The sequence below is a fragment of the Rhipicephalus microplus genome, chromosome X, assembly GCF_043290135.1.
Source record: "Rhipicephalus microplus isolate Deutch F79 chromosome X, USDA_Rmic, whole genome shotgun sequence".
In the NCBI taxonomy this organism is placed as follows: Eukaryota; Metazoa; Arthropoda; class Arachnida; order Ixodida; family Ixodidae; genus Rhipicephalus; species Rhipicephalus microplus.
The window spans coordinates 198,401,887-198,421,461 of NC_134710.1; the positions used below are offsets into that span (position 1 = coordinate 198,401,887).

A 19,575-nucleotide genomic window follows, 5' to 3' on the forward strand; every position below is an offset into this window, starting at 1 on the left:
TCGCTGGGACGGGGCGCTGGTAAGACCGCTCTCTGTGCAGCTGACTTTCAATGCTTCAAGTTTCTGCATTTGAGTTTCGGAACATTTTCAACTGTAACCTAAACTGTACCCGAAGCAAGTACAAAGACATGCATTGCCAGACATGCATTTCCGGTATGGCAATATTGAACGACAGCTGTTTTTCTTGCCTCAGCTAGGGTAGTGATTGAGAGAGCTAATTTACGTCTTGTCAACTTTGCGGCGTAAACTATTTGCTGTTTCTCCTAGAAGTGGCGCCTAAAGCTCAAGGCTTTAAACACTGCAACATAGAATGGTTACAGTAATACGTCACTTATTCGAAGTTGGTATGAGCGGCAGACATGCAAAAAGCGTGAAATAATTGCTTCAACACGCACGTGCACTGCAAGAATTAACGCTGTTATTGACACAGCTGCATAATAAAAATAGAGCCTGCTTGAAAGCAAAATATTTCGCGTTGGCTGCTCTGTGTTAATAACACAATTTTCTCTTATTCAAAAGGAAAACCTTAAGAATTACAGTGATTTCACTAATCACACATCATGACTGTCTTGTGCTTATTCATAATCTCTGCCGTCAGTAATGATCGCGACCTTTAAGGGTAGTATCTATCCGTAGCTTGAATCAAGCTTTTTATATTTTACGATACTGAAACAGTCTGCTTCACGCGGTACATAAACGTGCTCACGGTAGAAACAGTGCATGCTCCAATATGCACAAGTGCACTCCAGTGATAATGCCAGCGTTTTCAGTGCTTCCCAGCAGGCGCAAGCGTCACTGCGGTCAAGTCAGCGCCTCAGCAGAGCGAACCAGCGACTCCCCGGTGCGCTCACCGGGTTGCCAGTAAATTCCAGCTTGTACGAGTACCAGTGTTAACAGCGTGTACCAGTGCCAAAGGATGTACTCGAAACACGCTGGGGACGCTGTTTTTCGTTATAGGGCAGAATCACTGAATTCTTAAACCCTACAAAACAATATGGTATTGACAGAGTACGGAAATGGCCCGATAGATGGTTTGCGAGATATACTCATGAATTTGGTCTTTGAAGTAATCAGAGAAAGGTTATTGTCGCACCATTCGGAGAAAGAACACGAACCTGACTGCAGCAAGCAGCACTCGTCAAATGAATGAATTTCCTTAAATATCTCGATGTCATCAGCATTTGGAAGAAAAGAAGAATAAATAATTGCACAGAAACATCGTTAACGTAAATTGAAAATTAGAGTATGTCTAATACCGGCACTTGAGGTATTCCAATAGTCACTTTGTACACGGAAGACGTTATTCCAGTTACGGTATCATAACATGATTTATTGAGGAGATAGCTGTGCAGCTGGTTCAGAACAGACCAATCAACATAAAAGCTTGCAAGTTTAGTCAAAAACAGTCAGTGGCTGACTACGTCAGAAGTCTTGCTCAGGTCACAGTAGACTACGTCAACCTGTCCTGTCTGAGAAATAGGTGTGCATATTTGCGTCATGAAATTAGCAAAATTTGTGGTAGTTGAATGGCCAGTGAGAACCTCGTGTTTATTAGAAATCAATTAATTATTGAAGCTAGCATACAATATGTTGTGAAAAGCCAGCAGAAGGTCGTCAATTTCACACACATTAGAGAAATCGGGCGACAGTTATAAACATCAGTTTTACAGCCCGACACAAATACTGGAAAATCTTACAGTTTCACACATGCTGAAAAATGTCGAAGCGTTTGGACAGTTAATAAATATTGTAGCCAGTACTGAGGCAAATACACTGCCATAAGCATTTAGTATGGCGGAAGAGATGCCATATGGGCCCGACAATAAGGATGGTTCTAAGTACCTAATGAATGAGCAGAAGAGATTTTCATCCAGCGACATACCTCTGAGTGTGCTAACTGCCTTGCGCTATTGTCCTATCTTAGTCCTAGAGTCTGAGGACTTTTGAAGTATTGAAAATGGCGTGGAAAAACAGTTAGTAGCGGCGCGCTCTCGGACACGATCCACGTTCATTAGCTTGAAGAACTAACCACTTTTGTTAGACCGTTTTCGCCTATACTTGCAACAGTCTGTTGGCCTGTCAGAAAGATATTTAGATGCAAAGTAACGCCGTACGTACTTGCGTTCATGCGAACGTGCCACAATGCGTTCCCCTCGCCGTAGCTGTTGGAGCAGTGCAAAGTAGGTCACACCGCAGCTGCGCGTTGGCGTCACGCTCCCCTCGCAGTGCACGCTGATGTCACTCTTCCTCTTCCCTGCCACGCGCTATCCGCAGCGCCCACAGCTGCTGCCTTGTCCGTTCGCCCACAACACCTGCCGCTACCGCCACTACACAGTTTGAAAGCAGAACGGGCATCAATCTGGCCTTTGCTAACTGCACGCTGCAGAAACTTCTCAGCGTGCATATCACCGATAAGAACGCCGGGGTAGTCAAGGCGAAACACGAAGGTCGCGGTAGTCAAAATGAAATCTGCGCCAGCTCTGGTCCAGAACTTGTATCCACTCTGAAAAAACAACAAGTTCGATTTCTTGCCAAACGCTTTAACGAAACTTACACGAAACCAAACCCGCCTCCCATACCTTTACATTTAAAATTAACGTTTACTCACACAAACGCTACGCCGAGTTTTCCTGCAAAATGTTCTGCCAGCACCGTCGTTGACGCCCGTTTCAACCGGGAACACCTTGCTCCCCACTGCTGCTTCGTATCCCGTCCGTGTTCTCTTCGGAAGGATGGTCTATTTTTTTTTCAATAATGCAGTATATTAACTTTGGTTCCGGTAATACAGGCGTTCAGAGAGAGTTCTGAAGGAGCTAGACTCATCCTTCCACTTGCTGAATAGAAAACAGATAGCCTTTTTGTGCGCGCGATCTGTATGCTTTAGTGCACATATATGTGCAGGCGTGAACGAGTGGGGATATTTAGGATGCGTAGGTATATACTTACGCATAATCTTTAATACAAGCTCCGTAAACTGTTCAATTTGGTTATCCACATGTGGTTTGTTAGTACCTGTGACCAATCAATGGCCACAAATAAGTCCCCTGTCTCAAAAGCAAATCTTGGAAATCAGTTAAAATTACTGCTGTAGCTCATGGTTTCGGCACACACACACAGAGAATAAGCATCTTTATTTCATATTCCTTATTTGTCATCATCGAGGTAGTCTTCCCCTTCCAGGAAACCATAATAACCTTGCATTAGGTGGTGGGTGGAATTTTTCTGGATGAACAATGAAGATGTCTAATGAAACTTCATCGGGCTGATCACTTGATATACAGAGGTCTAAGATTTCATCTTTGCAATTGGTGACTCTGGTATGTTGCAGTAAACAATTTACGCCAGAAAATCCCAGAGTGGGCTGCACGTTTTCTCACTGAAGTGATTATAACGAGAAAAGTTACGCGTGCTCTTGTCAATTTGAGGCCCATTGAAGTCGCCAAGAATAATAATACTGCGGAAACTATGCGACAAAATCACGTGTTTAATGGAAGACATGGCGTCATGAGACAAAACAATGAAAATGGGGGGTGGTAAATAGAAACATTCAGTCAACAATATTCCCCAGTGCTCGTGGCCGATTTTTAAGCAGATTCATTCTTCGAAAGATTCCAGATCTTTCCGTCTAACACATTTGAGTGAACTGCCAATGGCATTCAACACGCCAATGCTTTTCTGTTTGGTTGCCCAGAAATATCAGTTGCTGCTGAAAGTGGTGAAGCTCGGGGGGAAGAAGTCAGATGAGGCATTTCAGGGCCCAGTCAGGTTTCAGAAATAGTGATAATAGGAAGACGAAAGAACACTGAAGAAAGACTTGTTTGTCTCGGTACGAAGACCACGAGCATTCTGGTAGAGAATTCTTACCTTTCACGGAACTTTCGACTTTATGCACTAGCTCAGAGGGATGAAACCTTTCATCATGCAGCACCCCACGAAAAGGCTTGAAGAGGCATCTGAGAGGCCACATAAAAGGGTTATTTAAGTGCTTTAGTGTTTCGATGTCAAACTCGATATAGAAACAAGAGTACGTCTGAAATTGAGTTTGAAGGTGCTGGCAAGAGATGGGAGCCAGATCTATTGATGGTCGCTTGAGGACGAGGTGAAGCCGATGGTGCTATCACCGTAAGCCCAGTTCAAAACGCCTGGCGGAACTCCGGGGCCTCTTCTTATTCCTTTGGGTCTCGGCCCTTACACAACGGTCGCCCAACCATTGCCTGTTTGTCCACTGATAGAACCATACACTTGGTCAATCAAAAGTCGACGGCATATCTACGGTTTGAACAATGAAGAGTGGGGCGAAGCTATTGCTATTTAAGATACCTCGCCTCACACCGCAAAGGAAACTCGTGAGTAAAATGCCTCTAAACAATGTTTATTAAGAATGTCGTTTATTACTTCTCGTTTTTCTTTTACATTCATTATGACGACCTCATGATCGGTGAAATGACCCGAAAGTGGTTCTTGCACTGGTTGTACGAGAAAGTTTTCAAACACAGCGTTGATGCACGTTCCCCTGATGGTCGTCTTGTTATCGGGGTAATCGAAGAATATGCACCCGAGTTCGTACCTGCTCGTCATGTATTGTATCAACCAATGTTTGTTCAGGTCTGATACGTCAAACTTGAAGTCACCGACGAGCAGGAACGGTCTTGACCTTTCGTTTATGGCCATGTCCTGGTCGATGAACCTTTTGACGTCTTCGATTGGAAGATTCGGCGCCAGGTACAGCTTCTCGTGTAGCCTGGCCGCGCTGCCTCGCTGCTTCAGCCTCCCGCGCTCGTACATCGGGATCTTGTCAACCCCGCCGTGCGGCTTCACGGCACACTTCGCCTCGCGCTTCCACACATTGGGGTTCCTTCTTCGAACACGAGCCGCCGCCGCCCTGCGCACACGCCGCTCAGCAGCCTCGTGCATCCACCGACCCTCTAAACACCCATGCGCCGAAACGGCACTATTATTTAACTCTTGAGCGCCATCTGGCGTACGGCGATGCCGAACAACACGCGATCGTAGTCACAAAGCCGCCTTCCTCTCTTTTTTCTTCAGTACATGTGCCGTAAATGCTAATTTTATAAAACTTACCTTTCAATATTATCTTTTTTACAAGTAACGGCCTATAGTGTCGGATCATTTGCATTTTTCAGTGTATATGCATTCGTTATATAGTACAAGTAGCACACTCTATGGCTGTTACAATAATCAAGGAGAGGTGCTTACTAAAGAAAACGATCGGGTGATTCCTTAAGGAGCTTTGCCCCTGACATTCACCACAAGGGCACCACCTTCGTGCCCGTTAGGGCTCGTGCCCTCTCCCCAAACAACACAACAACCAAAATGCAAATGAAGCAAAACTAGAAAAAACGATAAAGGCAAGAGCAAGCTCAGCGGCGCACAAACATCTAAACCTAAAGCTACGTGTACTGATATTTGTGGCCATAACAAAGATACCTCTGGTAAGACGTCAGCTTATTGCCGACGAGGCAGTAATCCGCCTGTACCCGGTCCGGTGCGTTGTAAGTGGAACCACTGGCTCTCCGGTCGTGGTTCCACTATCAAGCTCGTTTGAACGGATTAGCGCGGAAATAGAGGGAATCATGCCAATGCGACAACACTCACGAAAGGCGCCGACTGGGCGCCCGTTCACTGCGGCGTAGGCCAAGCTTTCAAGTGTCGCAAGCCGGACAGCTTCCACGAGCTATCACAAGCAAGCAGGACCGTGGCTGAAGGTTGACGGTGATCACACGGTATCGCAACGCGGCCGCCTTAAAACGGCGGTGTTTTGTAAGCGCGGGAACATCATGCGGCTGGACCACTACCGAACCGATACAAGGGTTCCCAAAGACAACCCATTCATGCGCAAGCCGTAAGTGCCGGGAGGCAGTCGGGGGAAAGCGTCACAACGGTGTTTCAATCTCTACCCCTTCGTCGCCCATGCGGGGGTTGGTTTCTTTGTCTTGAGTTAACAGGAACTGGAAACGCTCGGTAGTCTCAGGCACTGCAGCACATCGCGGTGTGCAATGCAGGCGCCACAGTGGGTGTGCGGTCAGGGCTAACTCGGTCGAACACTTTGAATGAGTGCCGTCAAAGCAATGTGGGGAGCCGGAGCAAATGAAGCGCAGCAGCTGGCATGCCTCCCCAAACATACTGCACAAACTGCATAATAGTAAACCGAAAACTGCCGCATAACCACTTCTTACCTCAGTCCTACAGAGGGAGTGTGATTAGAGGGGTTCGTTTCTTTGTTAGAAGCTACCTGTCAAGACTGCCGACATCATCGTTCTGTTCTAGTTTCTTTTTGTGTTTTGTCCTTCGACCATAAGTGTTTACAAAGTGTGAGACTGTGCATGACACTTTGTGATTGTTTTCGGCTGCGTTTCAGTTCATCACCTGAAGTGCACCGAAGTATATTTAAAGAAAAAGAAAGCAGCCTTGCAAAGACTACAATGGGGCTGGAAAGATTGCATACTGAGTGGCATTTGCATGGCCATGTCAATCAGCCACTGAAAATGTGTTAAAGTAAAGAATTTTTTAAAGTGTGAAAACTTGTTTGCTTTTCGATGATTTATCAGCTTCATAAGTACATTACGTTTGAATAAATAGAGATAACAATTATTTTCCATACCGACAAACCTAATCCCTTAATATGAGAGTGAGAGATGTTTTCCCAAACTTCACGTGCTTGATCATTGCACGAAATTTCGATAATATTTGCTGCGAGAAACTTTACGCAGTTGAGTTTGCGGTTTCTTAAGCTGCTTTTTCAATGTTGATGGTTAAGCCTACGTATTACAGTTTTCAATGTAGGCAGGTAGTCTAAAAAGAAAAGCGCAAACATTACCTCTTGCAAGCACTACATAGGCAAACCAAAAAATATAACTTACGCGTTCGGTTAGAATAGACCCATTTTGCAAACACAACAATCAACACGCTAAACGAATCACTAGTACTGCTTGTTAATCGCTATAAAATCTTGTTTGTGTACCGTTTGCACAATGAACGCATCGCGTAAATACCAGCAACATTCGATAAGCCCCGTTTTTGTTCCAGCAACAGTGGGCTCATCCGTCATTGCGCATGAAAACAAATAAAAAAAATTGACAGATCCCACGTACACTGGGAATCGATTATATGCGAAGCGCGAGTGAGGAAGGTTTGTATAGTATGGTATGGTATAAAAAAACTCTAGTTGTCACTTTGAAATCAGCACAACGTCAAGAGGCGGACGTAAATTAGGCTGTACATGACTTCCATGTAGTGATTTTGTTTGGACGTGTGACATACCTTAGTCGTCAATTCAGGTCTCGTGATATTAAGTTTGGTATATGTGGAGCTAGCAAAATGGCCACTAGTGCGCTTTGAGCGTAGCATGCAGTCAAGTTTTACATGACACGCCTATCATTTATATCAGGATAGGACGTGTCATTTACCTTTCTCGTTCATTCACGTCACTTAATACCAAATTTGTATATGGGAAGCTTGTGAAACGTCTGCGAGCATGCTATGAGCGTAGCATTTAGTCATGTTTTATTTGGCATGCATATCTTGATTATCGTGTTTGGACATGTCATTTACCGTCGTCGCCTATCCGCGTCAGGTGGTAATAAACTTGGTATACGTGAAGCTAGTGAAACGGCTGCGAGCATGCTATGATCGTAGCATGTAGTCTTGTTTTACATGTAACGCATGCCATGAATATTATGTTCGGACATGTCATTTACCTTCGTCGTCCATTCACGTTACGTAATACCAAATTTGGTGTACGCGAAGTGGCCTAACGGCTTAACTGCATCGTGAGCGGGGTATGTTATCATGTTTTTACATGACACGCATGTCATGATTATCATGTTTGCACCAATCGTATACCTCCTTTATTCATTGAAGTCACGTAACACCGAATTGGGCATATATGAACTTAGCGAAATGACCAAGAGCGCACCAAGAGAGTAGCATGTTGTCATGTTCTTACATGGCACACGTCTGAAGATTATAATGTTTTCACTAGTCACATACATTTGTCATCCATTTACGTCCCGTAATACTAAATTTGGTATACGTGAAGCTAGCGCAATGACCGTGAGCGCACCATGAGCGTGGTGTGTAGTCATAACTTACATGACATGAATCTCATAATTTCTACGTTATGGTTGGTCATTAGTGTTCGCCATGCAGTCATGTCATGCCATAGCAGTTTTGCAAAATTTCATGTGAACAAAGCCACTGCAAGAGCAGCAAGACCATGAAGTTTAGATCATGACATTCATGACACACATGTCATAATTTCCACGTTATGACTAGCCAATTAAACTCGCCATACAGTCATGCTATGTCATACCGATTTCGGTATCAATACCTTTATCGAAACCGCCAGGAGAGCTAAAAGTTGTAGGCGGCTAGATAAATACATAGATACATAAATAGATACATAGATACATAGATAGATACATAGATACATAGATAGATACATAGATAGATAGTTCGTTAGATAGATAGATAGATAGATAGATAGATAGATAGATAGATAGATAGATAGATAGATAGATAGATAGATAGATAGATAGATAGATACGCCCGTCGCCGCAGTTCGCTCAAAGATGCTTCGCATTCAAACACTCAAGAATGAAGAGCTCGAGTGAGAGAAAATACTTATGTACGTGAAATGTTTCATTTCAATGCGAACATTTTGTGTGATCCAGGTGGTATGCAATGCATGTCTGGACAAACACACAGGACTAGTCATTAACTATTGATTGATATGTAGGGTTTAATGTCTCGAAACAACCATAAGATTATGAGAGACGCCTTATATACTGGAGGGCTCCGGAAATTCAATCATTCACCGTGGCGGCCATAGGCTGCTAATCTTTACGGTATTGCGGCTTCGTCGAACGTTATTTCGAAAAAGGCTGTGTTTAATTGTTTTTTTTTAAAGGAAGAGCTTTGGCGTTTGCCGCTATGAATAAAAAAATGGAATCAAGGATACATTTTGTTTTTTGACGCAACTTAATGAAACTGACAGACAATAAAGCAGCGTTATTCGAAGATTGTATATTTGGCCACTACCAGCGGTAAACAGTCGGCTCCAAGACTAATTTCTCACATTTATATAAAAGTTACAACTGTACAGTGCAAAACTACAATGAATGTCCCCCATACAATCCTTGGCTTCCTTACTTGTTGCTTTCATTAAGTTGTCCGTCATTTGTTCGACGTCAAAGGTGGAACACTAGACATTCATGAAGAAGTTTAAATTATTCAAATTGGCACTTCGTGCTCAAAAAGGTTTTCCGTGCTCTCTAGCTTTCCACTCACTTTCACATAGCCGCTCTTCTGCATTGTTCACTCCTACTACGCACATATACTAAATATTGTTTGGCAAATACTCTTTCACTTAAGACCATCACCTCAAGGTGCTTTCGAGTGTTGCATAGAGCCTTCATTCCTGCTTCTAAATACGTCTGTTTCATAACTTACTGCCAAATTACTTGAATCTATATATGCCCACGACCCAACTTTAGTTTTGCCGTCATTTGTATCTTCCGCATAGCGGCCTCATCAGCCCCTGTCTCTATCGCCCTTTGCAGGAAGATTACTCTGCTGGCTGACACACAATGCGGTGATAATTCAATGAAGTTTCGTCGCTCCTAATAGCAATTCGTGAAACAAAAAATTGTAGAGCGTCTCATTTTGACGAGTCACGTGAAAAGATATTCACCATAGCTTTAGATCTCCACAAGAATTTCAGCCATTTCCACTTTTTTTCTTTTCCTTTTGGCACAACTTAGCGGCGTACTGCCTTCCTGCTCACTTTTAAATGACCTAAGACTTCACTATACAGCAAGTGTAGAGTGAAAAGCCAACCCATGGTGAAGGGAAATTGAAACTGGAGGACTTCCAGAAACTGAAAGGCATAAATGAAGTTCACACGAGCTAAGCGCTTGAATAAGTGAGCGCATTCCACGGTAGGGCTCCCCTTCTTTGCTCACGTCTTTTCCGCTGTCGTTCGCACGGTTTTTACTTTTATATCTGCTTCCGAGCCATCCCACCGCCGACGTATACGGATTCTTGCTTAAGCTTTTTCGCCATGATGTCGAGGACCGCGTGGAGTCTTGATTAGCATTTTTATGCCGCCCAATCTGCGCCTTCTGGTTCAAGGCGTTAAACTCCAATGGGGCTCTACAGGGCAACTGCGATGACAGCGAAGAAATCTTGAGAGGGCCTTTCTGAACGTAGTTTCGCCGCAACGAACAAAAAAATATTGACATAAAGGAAAACGCATACCGCGCCGTAATCCAAAGGCATATTCCTCCAAGTTCTTCAGCACTGCGCACTGCAACTCCCACAGTTCACAAAAACAAGTTAAGAGATTGCGTCAGCCCATCTTCTTGAGCACAAACAAGCATGCCAATAGTAAGCAAAGGCAGGTATGTGTACACATTATTATGAACAAGCTAGGACGACGAAGCTATGCGAAAAAACAAAACGTTGTAGAGTCGACGATATCCATCAGTCATTGTTGCGAAAATCTACGAAACCACAGCATGTGACGCCAACAGCTTCACGGCCATTCATAATGTTGCCAACTTGCAAACAAACGTAAACATTGTTCTGTTTTTTGAAGTCGGTCGAGGCTTGACATAAATAATAACAAACCAAATTATAAGCTGATTTGCTAAGCTGCACTTTAAGACTGAGTATTGTTATTTTATATTAAAATAATTGTCGAAGCTTGCACAGAGCACAATGCCACGCAAGCCTTAAAAGCAATACTGGGTGATTCTGAAGACCAATCTATATTCCAGGGCTGAGCTGCTGATGAGGGTTAATTATAGGTTACTTCCAGGTAATTGCTAGGCCTTAGGTATGTGATGCGAGGTTGTTTCTAAGTGGAGAGAGGTTTGAGTTAAACCCCACACAGTCACAGAATGACACGGAGGTCCAAACTCTAGAGATAGAAACTCGCGCTGAAACCAGCTGTTCGAATTGCTCGTAGATCTACGGGCCCGTCGTCGTTGGCATAAGCCTTTCATGACTTCGTGGTCCTCTCACGGTCCCCAGTTCCTTTCCCGTTGCCTAATGTTGGGGTAACTGTAGTCTTTTCCATTTTCAGGGGAACAGCGGTGAATAGGGGGACTTATTCAAGTTCTGAGCCACATGCCCGTTCGGGATGGTGACAGTTTCTAGCAGCCTTCATTTTCTTACTCATTTGCTAGTGCTTAACAGCTTCACTAATAATAAAAAAAGACACAGAGCATAAGCGTGGCGTTGTCCTTTGTATGCTTACACCAAATGCGTTAATCGTAAGTTGACGTGCAGTAGGCAATACCTCTATGGATTTGAGTTCTGGCACTCGTATAGACGGTCATTTTCAGTTTAAGAAGTTACTGAGCGCTTTTGACGCGTTATGATGGTGAAAGTACTTTGAGCACATGGAAAGAGTCCAAGCACATTCTCTCGTGAAAAGTGCCTTTCACCTGAGCAGCCGAAAATAACACGCCGATATTCTTGAACGCAGCCGATGGAAGAGCAGTGTGACATAAAGCTTAGTGCTGGATCATCGATCACATTGTAAATGAAGTATGCTATTTACTGTTCAACTAGGAATTAATATGCGTTTCCGAAAAGAATACGTAAAAAAAGGCTGTGGCACAATTAGAATGCTGATTGATTGATTGATTGATTGATTGATTGATTGATATGTGTGGTTTAACGTCCCAAAACCATCATATGATTATGAGAGACGCCGTAGTGGAGGGCTGCGGCAATTTCGACGACCTGGATTTCTTTAACGTGCACCCAAATCTGAGCACACGGGCCTACAGTATTTTGCTTTCACCGAAAATGCAGCCACCGCAGCCGGAATTTGATCCCGCGACCTGCGGGTTAGCAGCCGAGTGTCTTAGCCACTACACCACCCCGGCGGGGCCATAATTAGAGTGCTTATCAATGGGATCAATCTAGTAAAAACTCACGAATAATGGTCGAGAGACTAATGAGATCGATCGGAGAATAATGATTAAGATTAAGATTAAGAGTCGAGAGAATGGGGTAGTAGGTGAAATATGGTATCTTCTACTAGCGAAAGAGAGAAAATAAAGTTTATTTTATATGAAAGTCTGGGTTTTTCCCACGCAGAGCTTTGTTGTGAAGCCCCATTGGACGCGGCACCTCGCCGGGCCTGGTCAAGGTCACCAGTTGGCTCCGCAGTGTCAGCTCAGAAAGCCGCGTATCCAAAGAACAGGTTGTGAGTGTTTGTCCTGAATGCAACCATCTAGATACTGCATTGGCTAGCTGTCGGTACATTGGTAAGCCATATGTGCAAGTGTGGCTGTGTGATTTCTACACCACAGGCGCATCCCTGTTGTGCATGCGAGTATTCTTCGTATATACGGAAGGTGTTCGTTCAGAGGCTTTACCAGTATTTGGCTTGCTGGCTACTTATATTGGTTTGTGGTACAGGTGAGAAAAGTAGGTGGCGAGGCATCTTTCCTAAAAATTGGTGTTACCTGTGATAGATTCTCTTCCCGCCATGTTTTTATTCATGTGATATACAGGTAGATTTTCACACACGAGTTAGGCGCCGGCTATACCATGACATAACCCTTGAGTGAATATGTAGCATAGAACTTGAAGAAAATACTAATGAGTCACGGGTTTGCATAAATTAAATTGTGTGTTGTTCTCAAAACTTGTTCAGCATTGCCCGGCCAACCAACTATTTGAATATAGCTGCATGTAATTCCCGATGGATTGGATGTATTAGGCCACCTAAATTTACTTAATCTGTCAGGTAGACATTGTCCCGCCTGTGGCGGCTGCATTTCCGATGGAGGCGGAAATGTTGTAGGCCCGTGTACTCAGATTTGTGTGCACGTTAAAGAACCCCAGATGGTCGAAATTTCCGGAGCCCTCCACTACGGCGTCTCTCATAATCATATGGTAGTTTTGGGACGTTAAACCCCACTATTCAATCAATCAATCAGGTAGACATGGGAGTGTACACACATGCCATCCTATTTTTCGTAAATACAGGTCATGAAAAAAGGTCGCAGCTTCGCCAGAAGGGCGAAGCAATGAATGCGATTGCAGCATATTTGCATGTTTTACGAAGTAATGCTAGAATGTTTGGGAGCAACAATAATTGTAGCAAACATGCACTTTCTAAGTAACTAAGTTTCCTGCGGTGCGGCCGCAGTAGTTGGCCAGAACAAGGCTCGTGCGTAGTGATGGCGTTGTTGAGAAGCGCATCTCGTGGGCAGCGCATGCTGGTACTAAGGGCTATACGTGGTGTGTCGCCGATGGTAGCATTTTGTTATATGTAGAGCGAATCTATATGTGCCGACGCCCTACCTCGAGTGTGTTTGGAATATTAGTAATGCAAGATCAACATGGCGAAATAAATTACGTATTTATGACGTGTATGACGTGTAGGAAGGCAGAAAATATAGTAGTCAATAAAAACACCGGTGAATATAAATGAAACACAGTTCACTAGATGACAGTGTCAACCACCTTGTGGTCACTGAAGTTTGTTGGCAATGACGCATACTGCAATCGTGATGCAATACTTTTTCAGAAAGCAGTATCTAACCACGTGTTGTTGCGTGTAGTTGGCTGTATGACGTCAGAGAGGAGGTGAAGTCCCATTTCGGCAACCAGAAACGACACAAGCCACTTATTTTCACATCGAAGTGCATTCACGTTCAAGTCACCTGAAGCCGATGAAGCCGTGTGATGTTTTGACGGAACATGCATCAACACAAGTCACCTGGGGCAGTGAGTTTATTTGGTATAGAACGCTGCGCGGTAAAAGCATTATCCCAACGAAGCGTTCGTAAATAGCGACTTCAGCAGCTGGGTGGTTTTGCCGTTTTGCAAGACTCATGCTCTTGCATCCTGGCAGTATGGCGCCGCTGTCTATCCAAGTTTCTGTGAAGCACCGTAGAGGTACCTCACAGACGATATGATCGTGCGAGACATCGAAGGCATGCCAGGGCAAACAATTGTACATTCATGCTGCAAATTGCCAATGCGTGCGGTAATTGGAGGATGGCGAAGCACTTGGTGGGGATTGTATCAAGTCGGCGAGTTTCCAATACGCGAAATTTGTCTTACAACGTGCGATCCCCCCGCCGCGGTGGTCTAGTGGCTAAGGTACTCGGCTGCTGACCCGCAGGTCGCGGGTTCAAATGCCGGCTGCGGCGGCTGCATTTCCGGTGGAGGCGGAAATGCTGTAGGCCCTTGTGCTCAGATTTGGGTGCACGTTAAAGAACTCCAGGTGGTCCACATTTCTGGAGCCCTCCACTAAGACATCTCTCATAATCATATGGTGGTTTTGGGACGTTGAACCCTACATATCAATCAATCAATCAACGCGCGATCCGGATATTCTCTACTATGATGAAAGGTGAAGACCTGTTCCGTGTTTGTTATAAACAGTCCTTCCAGTGTGATGGCTCGACTCAAAGCAACGTAGAAAACGACCTTCTGTGCATGCGTGGACATACATTGAAGAGGGGCAGCTGAACACTCGTGACAGGAGTGGCTGCGCAAGATCTCGTACTTATAAGTGGGCATCAGTATACATAGACCTTGTTTTTTTGTAGCCTGAAATTTCAAAATGCGCACAAAGGTGTTCGCCGACGTATGCGGGTGAAATAAAATGCGCATGGACGGTAAGTCATGTAGACATGGGCATAAAGGTGATTGCGGTATCGACTTGTCTTAGTCCGTAAATACATGAGACGGTGATGATACAGTGAAGAGAATTACATGGCACGCATGCAGTTTCATGCAGTAGCACACGTTTCAGAACCTTCCTCTGGGTATCAGACTTAAAGAAAGCAAATGGTACATAACCTGCAAAATGGGCATAGCCAGTGCATACCTAGCTGTGTCTCAAGAAGATTTTATGGTGGCAATGTATATTTGTCCACATGTTGTAAAGTGCAGCTCGCGACTGTGGCTGGCATGATTGCACAAAATCAGTTTCGCTCAAAAAAGCAATGAATGTGATAGCGACAAATTCCAATGTTATACGATGTGAGGCTGGCAGTGAACTCATTTAGATCCGATCTCATGTAACTCCACAAAACGCTGGCCTAAGAGAACATGGCCGCTCCAGGTACACTTTTGGCACCGTTGTTTTGTGTAGAGAGTGCAGCGCTAAGAAGCTCCCGCCTGCTGTGTGGGCACAAGCCGCGCGCTGATTGTTGACTTGATAGCGTGGCAACACCCCCCCCCCCCCCCCACTTCCCCTTTTGTTCGCTCTTGAGATAAGAGCGCGAGCACACGACCTTGGCCGGAAAGGCAATGTTCGCTCCGCAGAAAGAGGAGGATAGCGCATCCTTTCCCATGTATATATACATATGTGTATATATGCCGCTACACATACATATACATATACGCGAATGTCAGCGGCTCCGACGGCCGGCGAGGACGACGGCAAAAAGAACCGAAATTGTCCATATAATTCTTATTGCAATAAAAAACATTGGCCGCAAATCTGCATGTTACAGTGCGAATGTTGTCGAAAGACGACTTGCATCTGGAGAGAGTGAACAAAAAGTTTATTTGATGTTCCGCGCAAGAACCTTCGCCGTCCTTCGTCATTTACCTTCGCCGTCCATTCTCTTCACGTAATAATAAATTTAGTATATGTGAAGATGGTGAAACGGCTGCGAGTGCATCGTGAGCGTGGTATGTGGTCATGTTCCTACATAACACGCACGTCATGATTATAATGTTTGCACCAGTCGCATACCTTTGTCATCCAGTTACGTCACGTAATGTCAAATTTGGTATATGTAAACCTAGAAAACAGCTGCGTGCACATCAGGAGCGTGGTATGTTGTCATGTTCTTACATGACGCGCATGTCATAATTATCGTGTTTTCACTAGGTCATATACCTTCGACATCCATTGAGGCCTTGTAATACCAAGTTTGGTATATCTGAAGCTAGAGAAATTACCGCGAATGCATCATGCGCGTGGTATGTATTCATGTTGTTACATGACACACATGTCATGATGTTCACGCTTTCACTAGTAATATTCCTTCATTATTTATTCGCGTCTCGTAGTGCCAAATTTAATATATGTGAAGTTAGTGAAACGAGCTCGAGTGCTCCATCAGCGTGGCACGTAGTCATGACTTACATTACATGCGTATCGTGATTTTCATGTTATGTCCTGTAACTTATGCTGCCAATACAGTTATGTCACACCATACTAGTTTTGCCATATCTCATGTGGAGAAAACCACCGCAAAAGCAGCAACACCTTGACTAGTAAATCAAGACATTCATGACATACATGTCATGATTTTCATGTCATGACTAGTTATTTATGCTTTTCATACAGTCATGCTATGCCACACACATTTTGGTGTAGACAGAAAGAGAGACAGACAGACTGACAGACGGACGGACGGAGAGACAGACAGACAGACAGACAGACGGACGGACGGACAGACAGACAGACAGACAGACAGACAGACAGACAGACAGACACAGACAAAGAGGCAGGCAGGCAGGCAGGTGGGCAGGTGGGCAGGCGGGCAGGCAGGTAGGCAGGCAGGCAGGCAGGCACGGTCAGAGTGACCGAAGTTCAGTGACCGAAGAAATGTTTCGCATTTAAAAGTGGTCCTTTTCGACACTGAGTTTCTCGTGCTGATATTTTGGGGGGGAAATAAGATAGGCTGTGAAATCAGTCGGCATCCAATGAATGTGTGGTCATATGGGTAATTGACGAACGCAGAGAATACACGTAAATTCATCAAAAATTATTTTGTTCAAATCTGAGCTTTAACTACAAAAATTACTGAATAATACGATATTTCCTAATGCAAAATCTGAGTGCCATTCAACGTTTTGTTTCATTTGGCAATATACTGAAGCAAAAAATATAAAAACTGTATGTGCTTACAGTAACAATGTACTCAAAACTTTGTTCTTAATTTAAATTTTTTTGCATTTTATTTTATTTGTGCATCGTTCTTTAGTATTACTACTATATTTTTTTATTTCTTACTCTGGGATGTCGCAGGATTGAATCGTAGGTCACAGATTTTTACCTTTTTTTTTAGTGAAGTTGAAAATGCTTGATGCTTTATACGTATATTTAGATGCGTTTAAAGAACCTCAGGTAGACAACATTTCTGGAGCCCTCCACTACGCGGCGTGTCTCTTATTCATCTTCGTTTTCGGACGTTAAACCCTAACAACTATTTTCTGCTCCGTACGCACCAACTCTAGCTACACAGAACTCTTTTTTATTTTATTGTATTATAAAATTTGCTTACCGTCCTATATTTGCCTCCACAGTTTTCTCGCTCATCGTAACGCCAACATATTTTTGTTCTTGCCAAAGTGTGACAACTTTGTTGAGTTTTTGTTTGTGTTATGAAGAAATGGCATGACCTCAAATAGTTCACGACCTAATTTTATTTTACAGAAGGACCTGAGCACTATGTGGGAGAACAGTCAGCTTCCTGGATCTTATCAGCGCCCAAGTTCAAGTATCCAGGTGAGAGATATGTCATTCTTAGTTTTCTTAACGTCTGGGGTCATAGCTTTTGCGCATTGATTTGTTGATTAGTTGATATGAGGGATGTAACGTTCGAAAACCACCATATTATTATGAGAGATGCCGTAGGGGAGGACTCAGGAAATTTTGACCTCCTGTGATTCTTTAAGGAGCACCTAAATCTGAGCACACGGGCCTACAACATTTCTGCCTCCATCGGAAATGCAGCCGCCGCCGCCGGGATTTGATCCCGCGACCTGCGGGTCAGCATCTGAGTACCTTAGCCACTAGACCACCGCAGCGGGGCACCATGCTGCGAAAGAACGCAAATCTGACTGCAAAGTGACAGTCGTTACCTGAATGAATTTGCTGAATTATTCTGAAGTCATCAGCATAATAATAATAATAACAACAACAACAACAACAACAACAATAATAATAATAATAATATTATTAACAATTTATATTATTACTAATATTATCATTTCATACAATGTTGTTTCCCTCTTGTATTTATAATTTGTATTTCTCATGCCCCTCCTGCTTGGGCACTTACCTGGCCCTGCAGTATGTCTCAAATAAATTAATTATTATTAGGACAGGTTGACATAGACTACTGTGACCTGAGGAAGGCTTTTTACGTAGTCAGCGACTCACTGTGTTTAGTTAAACTTGCAAACTTTGATCATGGGTGCTATGCAGGAATGGCCGAGTTTCGCGAAACTCGGCATTTTTCTGATCTCTGGCGATACCCACTTAAGAACGAGCCAAGAGTACGAAAAAGTCAAATCTACCCCTCAGCGCGCTGCGTTTCATTGGCTATGACGGAGCCAGTCATCACGTCAAGGACGGTCGACTAAGTTGGGCGTTTTTTTCAAACCAGAGGCATCTTCTTTCATTTGTTTGTCGTTGCACGAAGTGCAGAAGTGCACCGATCCAATAAAAGTGTCGGAAGCACTTTGTCACGGTACTTTTCAGAGGCACGGGATGTTAAAATTAATCTTGAAGCTTTTAATGCCTGCACTAAGTCTGTTTTAGAATAATCAGCACGATGGCCCATGAGATCAGTACCGACTGAGCATCTTACAACATCGCGACCGCAGCTAAACCGGAGGCCACGTGTTAATCATCATGGTCATCCTGTACAATCTAGCACGCTGCTCGGCCGGTGCGCGTCGTCCTTGTTGTGATCGGCCGCTAGTACCCCTGCACGTGCGACCCGCTAAATAGTTATTTGGCTGGACGGTATACTTGGCAATTTAGGCTGGGACATATTATGACCCAGCTAACTGATTCAAGTGATGATAGGACCGAGGTAATTAGGCGACATCTTTAGAACATTATAATAATGAAGCCATGTAAAGCTAGAACCGGGCTAACTAAAGCATGCAAGGTGATGAGCTAACTAGCTATGCTAATTGACATAGTGTTAATCAGCATAGCTAGTTAGCTCATCACCTTGCATGCTTTGGTGATGAGCTAACTAGCTGGGCTAATTAACAGGATGTCAACCCTGAGTGTGCTAAGACCATGCTATTTGCCCTTACTAATATCATGACAAGTGGAAATATGCTAATTATGATTACATTTATAACCCCGTACTCATCATGTCATGGGTAATTGCACCACAGACAATTGGTTTTTTAATTAAAGCCTTATCTATGAAGACAAAATAGCTCATTGTATTAGCAGTTAAGTCTAAGTAAATCAGTACAATTAAAATTAAAACAGAGCTGATACATGGTCTTCGATGCCGAGCACGCACATAAGTAGACGACCAATTTAAAAAGGTGCAAGAAGCTAGGCTATCACAAGCTCCTCTATGGCTCCAGCCTTGCACAAGTAGTGTTAGCTCACCAAATATTTTATATGCAAAGAAGCTGCTGCTTAGCATTATTCACTGCAGCAGACGCTTCGCAGTCACACCGACACCTTCACAGTTACGAGTTGAACTTGGGCCTTCTCAAAATCAACGAGTTTGTTTGTAATCAACAAGTCAATTAGCTTGATTGTCAGACGCCTTCAGCGAAGATCGGGTACGCCCACCACGT

At 43.9% G+C, this 19,575-nt stretch overlaps 1 protein-coding gene across 1 annotated transcript in view; it reads left to right on the top strand.

Moving 5' to 3' along the window:
- LOC142775925 (neuronal cell adhesion molecule-like) overlaps window positions 1-19,575 on the top strand; it is a 935,753-nt gene that overhangs the window by 197,362 nt on the left and 718,816 nt on the right. Inside the window, exon 2 of the mRNA XM_075878461.1 lies at window positions 17,453-17,524. Coding sequence (XP_075734576.1) covers window positions 17,453-17,524 — 72 coding nt within the window. The remainder of the gene's footprint in view (window positions 1-17,452; window positions 17,525-19,575) is intronic.